At 45.5% G+C, this 11,101-nt stretch overlaps 1 protein-coding gene across 1 annotated transcript; it reads right to left on the reverse strand.

The window, feature by feature from the left end:
- Nucleotides 1-214: 214 nt before the first annotated feature.
- Nucleotides 215-5,665, reverse strand: LOC139424001 (cytoglobin-1-like). The gene is made up of 3 exons (XM_071175674.1): nt 5,350-5,665; nt 1,262-1,493; nt 215-1,161 (listed from the first exon to the last, which is right to left on the reverse strand). Exons 1-3 carry the CDS (start codon nt 5,490-5,492, stop codon nt 1,003-1,005), a joined length of 534 nt encoding a protein of 177 aa, XP_071031775.1. The 5' UTR covers nt 5,493-5,665; the 3' UTR covers nt 215-1,002.
- Nucleotides 5,666-11,101: the final 5,436 nt, after the last annotated feature.

Genomic DNA, 11,101 nt, shown 5'->3' on the forward strand with positions numbered 1-11,101 from the left:
TGCAGGGAGAGGTGGTTGGATTCAGAACTGAGCAACACTCTCTCTGAGTGTCTCGTGACATGGGAGGTATAAATACCTTTAGGCCTCCTGCTAATCCACCTATCGTTAGGACTGCTGACTCACAGGGAGTAGGCCACAGCAGGAGGAAAGAGAGTGCTAATACCTCACAGTGAAAAACAAGGCATTAAGAATAATATGCATGTCATGATTTCCATTATAGATCATAATTGTTTTATTATGTTATTATGCAGATACAGACATTGATAAAAAAAAAACATTTACATTGCTTAAATGTGGACACCACACCTCACAAGTTATTATTTCTCATTTTGTGAGACAGTAAAGTGGATCTGATTCTGAAGGGTGACTGATTCTGAAATACAATATACTGCCCAGGAAACACCAGCAAAGCATCACATGAAATGAACAAAGATCTTGATGTCAGTGTCAGAAATAAAGAAAGGCACAACCCAGGTTAACAACTGTGTGAGTAGCAGAATACATACTCTCCCCTGTATATCTGTTTTTGGTGTAAAGATAAAAATGTGTATGAGAGTGTACGTTTAGACTGTCTCTATGACATAAAACAGTTCTTATGTCTGCCAATCCTCAATCTTCAACATAATCTCATGGCAATGTAACTGAAGAGACATCCACGATTCTAGCAGTCTGTGTAGGGCTTATGCTCTACCTCAAACATAAATGCATACACACATATGGCTATTCACACACATTCCAACCAAAGTCAGCACAAACCACCACCCCATCATTCATAAGAGAGTCCATCAGAAGAACACACCCCACAGTGGGGCATGGGAAAGATACAGGGAGGGAGCCATGATGATACATAGGAAGATTCTATGAGCTCTGGAAAGATACATTTATTCCCTTGAATGGTCAGACGTAGATCGTCCTGCTCCTAAGCCAAGGCCCAGTAGTAGTCAGTCTCCGGGAGTCCACAGTAGTCACTGACGGTTACTTTGACACAGACAGACAGATGGTTCACACAGCAGAGCTGGAGGCCCAGCCCACCTCCTCATACACGCCTTTCACGTGCCAGTAGATGGCATCCAGCAGTTTGGTCCACGCCACTGCCACCTCTGGAGTGATGTAATCAGGAAAGTCTTCAACCAGCACCTCCAGAATCACCCCACACAGGATCTGAGAAAGAGAGAGAGGGAAATGTAATGAGTGATACATTTGCTTTGGTTTGCCTGTGGATAATGGTTATGTGAAAACATGTTGCCTGGTTCTACCTCACCTTGAAGTAGACAGGCTCCACCCTGTGTCTGAGTGCATGGGCCTTGCCCAGCAGCTTCAGAACAGCCACCATCTTGTCCCCGTCATAGAGGTTCTCCACAAGGGTGTTGATGGCGTTCATCACCCTGCGGGAGTGCTTCTTGAGCTGGGCACTCCTCTCCAGCTCCTCAGGGTCCTCCACCTGTTGGAACTGGCTAAAGTACTGCTTGGAGGAGGGGAAGTTCACAAAGAGCCTGTAGAAGAAAGGAGGTGCATTACTTGGCCCAGTGAGATATTATAAGTAAACATAGTTGGAGCGTGTTGACACAGCTGCAGAGCATATTTTCCCTTTTAATGTTTAACCACTATCCAGGTTCTGTACAGGTTATGCTTCATTTACTCAACCATGGCCTGAGCACAAGCATGTGCTATTCAAATACAATATAGCTGTGTTGATAAAAACATGCATTTCTTCTAGCTGATAAGGCAGAAGAAATGTGTGTCAGTTAACAAAAAAACTGAGTGAAGATAGAAAAACAAGCACAATTATATCATGTACCACAGTATCACACTATCACCCCCAGCCTGTGATATACAGTATCACCCCCAGCCTGTGATATACAGTATCACCCCCAGCCTGTGATATACAGTATCACACCCGGCCTGTGATATACAGTATCACACCCAGCCTGTCATCATGCTACAGGTCTGTGTACATCCTGGCATTTTGGTGACTACTGCTATGTTCTCCTGAGTCTAGGAGACCTGTTCGTCCAGGTGATTGATTTATTTGGAAAAATATGCACTGGGTACAACCCAGGCGATAACAGGGTATAGCGATTCCACTTGTTTCCAATGTGGTCCCTGATGTCTGGTCTCAGTGGCTGACAGTGACAAACTGCACAGCTCTCCCCTAAAACTCACAAAGCTGGTGTTTCATCATCTCCATGTCTGGCCCTAGGACTAGCAGACCAACAGTGAAGTGCGCTAATGAAATTGAGATGGTTAGTTGGTTGCTTGTGTAATTACACACTGAAATAAACGGTCAGAATGGCTGTGTGTACTCAGGCAGCAGTGACTTCATCTGCTGCTTCCCTCTCACTGTGTTACTGTCGGGGTTGGAGACAATTAGCTCTACATCACAGGGATATACCATATGGTTGGTTTGGATGGATGCACCTACACCCACACTCATGTTCAACATTGGTTTGCTACAATATTTGTGTATTCCTGTCAGCGCTCGTAAACACCCAAACAAGGTATTAGGATAAGACATATTCCTTACCTACCACATATCTAATTCTCTACCATATAAAAACAGAATAACTCCAATGATGATATAGGTTTTCTTTGTGGAATAAACTGGTTTGAACACATTATGAAAGAGAATAGTACTGAGCAATAAACTACAGCCTACCGTGACCAGGACAGATACAATACAGCTGTCTGTGTGTATCTGTTCCAGTTGTCCCATTTCACTATCCTTCCACTAAACTTAAGCAAATACAAAACAAATAAATAATAAACGAACCGTGACGACACTGCAGTGTGAACACGCAACTTAACATAAACAATATCCCATAACCCACAGGTGGAAAAAATTATACTTAAGTATGATCCCCAATTAGAGACAACAATAAACAGCTGCCTCTAATTGGGAATCATACAAATCACCAACATTGTCACGTCCTGACCTTAAAGAACCGTTTTATTTCTCTATTTGGTTAGGTCAGGGTGTGATTTGGGTGGGCATTCTATGTTTTCAATTTCTTTGTTTTTGGCCGAGTGTGGTTCCCACGTTGTCTCTGATTGGGAATCATACTTAGGCAGCCTTTTTCCCACCTAATGTTGTGGGTAATTATTTATTTTCTGTGAGTGTTTGTGTGCGCCACGGTTGCGTCACGTACGGTTTCTGTTTACCTGTTTTTTGTGAAGGTTTCACTTTATTAAAAACGTGGAATTACATGCACGCTGAACCTTGGCTCATCTATGACAGGGAGTTTGAAGACAGTGAACGTGACAAACATAGAAAATGAACCTAGAAAATATAAACTAGAACAACCCCCCAGTCACGCCCTGACCTACTCTACCATAGAAAATAAAAGCTTTCTATGGTCAGGACTCGACAGTATCCCCCCCCAAAGTTGCGAAGTTGCGGACTCCGACCGCAAAACCTGAAACAAAAAGGGAGGGTTAGGGGGGAACCTGCTCAGCTCTCGGATCCACCATCTGTGGTGGTGGCTCTGGTGCGGGCCGAAGAACCCACTCATCCCGCGGATCCAGCCATGAACCCAGGATGGACGCCGTGTCTGGGCTGGGCATCGGCGTAGAGGAGGGCTCCTGCCATGGAGCTGGACTGGACGCCGTGTTTGGACTGGACATCGGCACAGGGGAAAGCTCCCGCCATGGAGTGGGACTGGACGCTGTGCCTGGACTGGGCACCAACGCAGAAGAAGACTCTGGCCTTGGAGCTGGACTGGATGCCGTGTTTAGACTGGGCATCGGCACAGGGGAAGGCTCCGGCCATGGAGCAGGAGGTTTCAGACCGTTGACCATCGCAGGAATTTCTGGACTGTGAACCGTTGCAGGAGGTTCCGGACCGTTGACCGTCTCAGGAGGTTTCGGACCGTGGACCGTGTCAGGAGGTTTCGGACTGTGAAATGTCGCCGGAAGCTCTGGACTTGGCACTGTCGCCGGAAGCTCTGGACTAGGAACTTTTGCCGGAAGCTCTGGACTGGGAACTGTCGTCGGAAGCTCTGGACTGGGGATCGTCGCAGGAAGCCTGGTGCGTGGGGCCTGCACTGGTGATATTGGGCTGGTGACACGCACCTCAGAGCGAGTGCGGGGAGGAGGCACAGGATGTACTGGACTGGGGAAGCGCACTGGAGGCCTGATGCGTGGGTCCGGTACAGATGGCACCGGACTAGTGACACGCACTTCAGGGCGAGTGCGGGGAGGAGGCACAGGACGTACTGGACTGGGGACACGCACTTCAGGGCGAGTGCGGGGAGGAGGCACAGGACGTACTGGACTGGGGACACGCACTTCAGGGAAAGTGCGAGGAGCAGGCGCAGGACGTACCTGACTGGGAAGCTGTCGAGTTATTAAACTCAACTATTGCAACACGATTTAGTAAAACAACCATTGAGCAAGATAAGGAGCCATGTGCAATTTCCATGTTGGCAATGTAATAATTAAGGAGAAACAAACTTTAGCCTGGATCTAAAATCTGCCTTGGTTGAGGCCCTGAACATCCCTATGATAACAAGATGCTGCTGAGAGTTTTGCTCCCTGTGGTGGCAGAAGCTGTTACCACTGGTCAGGGGACTGCAATCACCAGCTCTGTTTGTGTGTGTGTGTGCGTGTGTGTGCGCACACATAATGTTCAGCAAGAACCTCCCGGGTGGCGCAGTGGTTAAGGGCGCTGTACTGCAGCGCCAGCTGTGCCACCAGAGACTCTGGGTTCGCGCCCAGGCTCTACCCTAACCGGCCTCGACCGGGAGGTCCGTGGGGCGACGCGCAATTGGCCTAGCGTCGTCCGGGTTAGGGAGGGTTTGGCCGGTAGGGAAATCCTTGTTTCATCGCGCACCAGCGACTCCTGTGGCGGGCCGGGCGCAGTGCGCGCTAACCAAAGTTGCCAGGTGCACGGTGTTTCCTCCGACACATGCGCGCTAACCAAAGTTGCCAGGTGCACGGTGTTTCCTCCGACACATTGGTGCGGCTGGCTTCCGGGTTGGATGGCGCTGTGTTAAGAAGCAGTGCGGCTTGGTTGGGTTGTGTAGCGGAGGACGCATGACTTTCAACCTTCGTCTCTCCCGAGCCCGTAAGGGAGTTGTAGCGATGAGACAAGATAGTAGCTACTAAACAATTGGATACCACGAAATTGGGGAGAAAAAGGGGTAAAAAACTAAAACTAAAAAAAGAACAATATGTGTGTGCTGTGTTGAAACAGTCAGCATTCAGTAAGTTACAGCTCTTCTGTCATCAGCCCTCCACAACTCCCCAAATGGAAATGGGTGCACCTAGGCAAGTTTTTCAGTGTCTTTAGACTGACAATTTCAAGATGTTATAGGCAAGAAACAAGGGAAAGAGAGTATAGGTAAAGTTTACCTGATGAGAATGGCCACCCCGACATCATCACAGTTCTGGTAGACTTTGGCCCAGGTGTCCTTGATCATCTCTCTCTCTGAGTCACAGAGTGGATCTAGGCGCTCCAGGCGGTCTGCATTTACCTCTCCCTGCTGCCTCTCCATCCAGGAGTCCTATAGTGCTGCAGGAGTGGTGTGTTGAAGACAGGTGATAAGAGTCCCCAAGAACAAAACCCAGTTCCTTTTGTTTACACAGTCTCTCTCGTTCAAACAATCCCCTTTTTATTACCCTTCTCTTGCTGAGAGACCCTCTCTCAACCTTTTCTGAGTGAGTGAATGAGGAACACACTAAAAAGCGAGAGGAAGAGAGCGCACACAGAGTGAGGAGGAGCCACACACCTCCCCTCTCTCTTTCTCTCCCCTCTCCCTCCCCACCCAATTTGGTACTTGCCTATTTTCTGTTTTTGTGTGTTCATCAAATAAAATTTTATTGGTCACATACACATGTTCAGCAGATGTTATTGTGGGTGTAGCGAAGTGCTTCATGTTTGTGCGTGAGTGTGTGTGTATGGGAGGGGATATTGAGAGGAAAAGCATTCAGATTTTTCAAGAGTAATATGTGGAAAAACAGTTCATGTGTGAAAGTTAAATATTTCCCCAAAATATTTTTGAATTTCCCGCGCCACCTTTTCAGCGGAATGTTGGGGGGGGGTTCCGTTAGCGGAACGTGTGTCCTAGACAGGTTTTAACAGCTATAGGGCATTGTGAAAAGGATCTGCATTAGACAAAATGTTATGTTTGCTCTCATATGAGCACAGATAAAGGGCATTGCTCAAAAGATGAAGGTATGCTAGAAATGGAGCAGACTTTTGTTGGTTTAGTTTTCCTCCATAAAAAAGGAAAGATCATATCAGTAACTAGAATTGCATTTCTGTTGTCCACAGGTACACTCCCTGAAGTATCAAGTTGCACATTTACAAACCTCGACAATTCATGGCTTGTTTACTGTTGGCAGTGTTATTTCCAGACATGTCTTGTTATGAATTAAGTTTGATCCTCCTTTTTCTTTTGAGATTGTGCTTTCACATTGGTGTAGAAGTTACCTTATTATATCACAATCTTCTTCTTTCCGTCCTTGTGGTTTGGTAATAATAGATACAGTAACAACAGAGGGGGTTGGGGACCTAATCAACAAGAGACTTGTGGATTGGATGTGTAAGCAGAAAGTAGGTTACTTGGGAGTCAAAAAATCACTATCATATAAGGGTTACAAGCTTGAGCTGATACATGTTCAACACCTTGCTTTGTGGGGTCCAATTCCTGTAAAAGTGATTCTAAACGTCTCCATCAAGGAAATCTATGTGAAACATGAAAGATGTCCATAGAAAGTACAGCTTTTCACTTGTACTTTTGAATATGAGAGGGATTGATGTTTTGCAAGATATAAACTATAAAGTAGTGTGAACTTGAACACATACCCAATGATTAAGGGCAGGTTTGCTGGGTGTGGACGTTGTCTTGTCAATGAAAAATATATGGGAATAGGTTAGTCAAGCGGTGAGCAGTGCAAGCTGGAGCATGTGCCACTGTGACTCTGTAATTGATATTGTGAATTTGATACACTGGATTGCTTTCCACATGATGCTAATGATCTTCCAGGGTCTTCAGTAGGCGTTAGCTTACACTCACAAGACACGGCTTGCAAAGTGTTTCACATAAAACACATCTCTGTTACCGCACTGATCTTTCTCCTTATGTCCTGGCATATTAGTGTGTAGCCCAAACTGTTTGGACGCTACAGAAAGAAGTTGGCAGATCGCCCAAATGCTTGAGAACCTCATCGTGTTCATGAGAGTCTCATCTTACCATAGAGGGGTCCTAATCGATTTCTAGGCCAAACCGTTTGACACAAACCGCTCTAGATTGATTTCCACAGGGGCGCTGACATCATCCTTAGGGGGTGATGGATTTTGATGGGCATTTTTTTAATTGTGTTACTTAGATTGACGCCCGGGTCTGATTAAAACTTGACAGTTGTTGACCTCAAGGTTACTTTGAGCAATTGCAAGAAGAAACCAAATGAACAGGAACCAACACAGATAAAGGGCATTGCTCAAAAGATGAAGGTATGCTAGAAATGGAGCAGACTTTTGTTGGTTTAGTTTTCCTCCATAAAAAAGGAAAGATCATATCAGTAACTAGAATTGTATTTCTGTTGTCCACAGGTACACTCCCTGAAGTATCAAGTTGCACATTTACAAACCTCAACAATTCATGGCTTGTTTACTGTTGGCAGTGTTATCTCCAGACATGTCTTGTTATGAATTAAATTTGATCCTCAAATCAAATAAAATGTATTTGTCACATACACGTGGTTAGCAGATGTTAATGCGAGTGTAGCGAAATGCTTGTGCTTCTAGTTCCGACAATACAGTAATAACCAACGAGTAATCTAACCTAACAATTCCAAAACTACTACCTTATACACACAAGTGTAAAGGGATAAAGAATATGTACACAAAGATATATGAATGAGTGATGGTCCATAACGGCATAGGCAAGATGCAGTAGATGGTATCGAGTACAGTATATACATATGAGATGAGTAATGTAGGGTATGTAAACAAAGTGGCATAGTTTAAAGTGGCTAGTGATACATGTATTACATAAAGATGCAGTAGATGATATAGGGTACAGTATATACATATGAGATGAGTAATGTAGGGTATGTAAACATATTAAGTAGCATTGTTTAAAGTGGTTAGTGGTATATTTTACATCAATTTCCATCAATTCCCATTATTAAAGTGGCTGGAGTTGAGTCAGTGTGTTGGCAGCAGCCACTCAATGTTAGTGGTGGCTGTTTAACAGTCTGATGGCCTTGAGATAGAAGCTGTTTTTCAGTCTATCGGTTCCTGCTTTGATGCACCTGTACTGACCTCGCCTTCTGGATGATAGCGGGGTGAACAGGCAGTGGCTCGGGTGGTTGTTGTCCTTGATGATCTTTATGGCCTTCCTGTGACATCGGGTGGTGTAGGTGTCTTGGAGGGCAGGTAGTTTGCCCCCGGTGATGCGTTGTGTAGACCTCACTACCCTCTGGAGAGCCTTACGGTTGTGGGCGGAGCAGTTGCCGTACCAGGCGGTGATACAGACCGACATGATGCTCTCGATTGTATATCTGTAGAAGTTTGTGACTGCTTTTGGTGACAAGCCAAATTTCTTCAGCCTCCTGAGGTTGAAGAGGCGCTGCTGCGCCTTCTTCACGACGCTGTCTGTGTGGGTGGACCAATTCAGTTTGTCCGTGATGTGTACGTGTAACAGGGTTATATTGATGATTCCCCTTGCCACTTTATTGTTAAGCCAATGGGTTTTTGGTTTGAGTTGTCTTGCCTTCACCTACTCAACATGGCATCTTATTGGCTGGTTTGCGTAGCTTGCTTACGAGGGGGGATGTTCCAGTAAGAATCGTCCCAGTGAACAAGCACCAAACCAGCGGTAAGTTGTTGGTTGCCAAGCACTGTACATCAAAAGTGATTTTTATACTCTCAAGTGATGATTTAAATGTACAATTTATATCAAATTGTTTGTAAATGTTATTCGAACATCACACATAAGATACAGCGGTTTTTGGAGAATATTTGTTGTGCATTTTGTTGTAAAGAATTCCCGCCAGTACTAGCTAGCAACTTATGGTGGGGGGGGGGTCATATATTTTGTACAGTGCGTGAGTGCAGAGTTGGATGGTGAGACGAGCATTGCATGACGTGCAATTTTGTGCCGTTCCTATCAGGTACATTGTTAAAGATATTATATTGTATATTGTAATTGTATTATTTTGGTAACTAGCCCAGTGAACAAGCACCAAACCAGCGTGCGTGAGTGCAGAGTTGGATGGTGAGACGAGCATTGCATGACGTGCAATTTTGTGCCGTTCCTATCAGAATAAAGCTACATGACTGGTGCTACATGTTGGAGTTCCGTGTCGATGACTGATTGTACACAACGCAAGAAGAGTACTGTTACAGTGGTGCCGTGACCGTTCTTCTGGATCGGATCGTCATTGGATTTCCATATCAGAACTTCGCCGTGGTTGCTGTTGAAGAATCAGATAAGACGTTGCTGGTGCAGTTTATGGCGATATCACATTTCGCCACAAGAGGGCGCCACTAGAACGTTTTATTATCGAAATTGACGAACTTTTGTGTTACTTGTTTAATTGCAATTCTAATGTATATCTGATATAAGTAGGGTGAGTTTTACCAGTGTACTAGATATAGGTTAGATTTTGATGTGAGGTTTAAAATATATATATATATACATGTTTTGCTATTTACATTTTTTTTAGGGTGTTGATTTCCCATTGTTAAAATGGAAGGTGTTGGGAGAGGTAGGGGTTTCCTGTCATTTAATCTGTCACCATTTGTTGGTAGGGGTTCAGCCAAAATTCCAGTTACTTCTACACCTATGCCCAAACTGGAGGGTTTTGATGATAGGTTACCCATGGACACGCCCAAGGATGTGTATGAAAGAGTTTTGCCAAATACAGGGGGGGGGAGGTCTCCATGGATTGGTCATTCCAATGGGGAGAACATTGTTTGGCATGTTGGGCATGTTGGGGACAATGTTATGGGGAGTGTATGCAGCTCGAGGGGTATGGATGTGTCAGGCCTGAACCTGGTATTGAAGTCTGATATCAGGGAACCGGTGTACTTTCGGGGGATGGCTCTGAAAAGTGCACAGTGCATGAGTGGGAGGATATGGTCATGGTTTACATGCGTAAGAGGAGCGTGTCTGTGATGGACCAAGCAGTTGAGGTTATGGGCAGGCTTATGGGAAGGGCCCGCGATGTTGTTAAAGTTGGCATACGCAGCAATCCCTCCATTGATTTATCTAAAGGCCCGAGTCCCATCTTTGACATACTGAAACAACATTTTAGTGACACTTTTTTTAAGCATGCCCCTTGCTGACTTTTATGCCACATTACCTCTGACTGATGAACAACCATTTGAATATTGGCTCAGACTGAACAGGGCTATGGAGGTTGCTGAAGATTGTCTAAAGGACAAAAGTGTTGAAGACCCATCTCGTGAGCTCACAGTCATGTTTATCAGACATTGCCCTAATGCTGAACTGTCGCTCATCTTTAAGTGCAAGCCATTACAGCAGTGGACTGCTGCAGATGTTCATGAGAGGCTGGATGAATACAGGAGGGAGCGGAGGTACTCTCACTTATCTAAGTTGACCCCAGCCATCGCAACAATGAAACAGGAAGTTGGTGCTGTCATGCCGATCACCATGCCTGCTGTGAGAACCCACATGGAAGTACCCAATACGTTGCCTTACCCAGCCCAGACTATTCAGGGCTCAGCTGAGCCGATGGAACGTATCCTTGCAATGCTGGAGCGTGTGCTGGAGCAGAGGCCACAACAGTCTGACCATAAGTTCCAAAAAGGGAATAGGAGCAAAGTGAAGTCTAATGGGCCATGTAACGTGTGCGGGGATGCTGGACATGATACTTACTTTCACTGCAGGGCCAATCACCTCTGCTTTCTTTGTCATGTAGCTGGCCACGCACGCTCTCAGTGCCCCAAGGCCGCAGCTCTGAGCACAGCTGGTGGAGTCCCTACAGTAATCACTGCTCAGCTCCCAGAAAACTAGTAGGCCTGCATGTAGAAGGGGAGAGTGTTGGGCCTTTTGTAGAGTCCCCATCAGTGAGAGCTGTTGATTTGAAGTCTGTATATAAAAGTGTTTGTGACGAAATGGAGACTGAGAAG

This window comes from Oncorhynchus clarkii, chromosome 13 (assembly GCF_045791955.1).
Source record: "Oncorhynchus clarkii lewisi isolate Uvic-CL-2024 chromosome 13, UVic_Ocla_1.0, whole genome shotgun sequence".
In the NCBI taxonomy this organism is placed as follows: domain Eukaryota; kingdom Metazoa; phylum Chordata; class Actinopteri; order Salmoniformes; family Salmonidae; genus Oncorhynchus; species Oncorhynchus clarkii.

Coding starts and splice junctions, on each gene's coding strand:
- LOC139424001 (XM_071175674.1), bottom strand. CDS start 5,492: ATGGAGAGGCAGCAGGGAGAGGTAAATGCAGACCGCCTGGAGCGCCTA. Junction 1,494..5,349: donor GGGGTGGCCATTCTCATCAG/GTAAACTTTACC, acceptor TTTCTTCTACAG/GCTCTTTGTGAACTTCCCCT. Junction 1,162..1,261: donor TGGAGCCTGTCTACTTCAAG/GTGAGGTAGAAC, acceptor TCTCTTTCTCAG/ATCCTGTGTGGGGTGATTCT.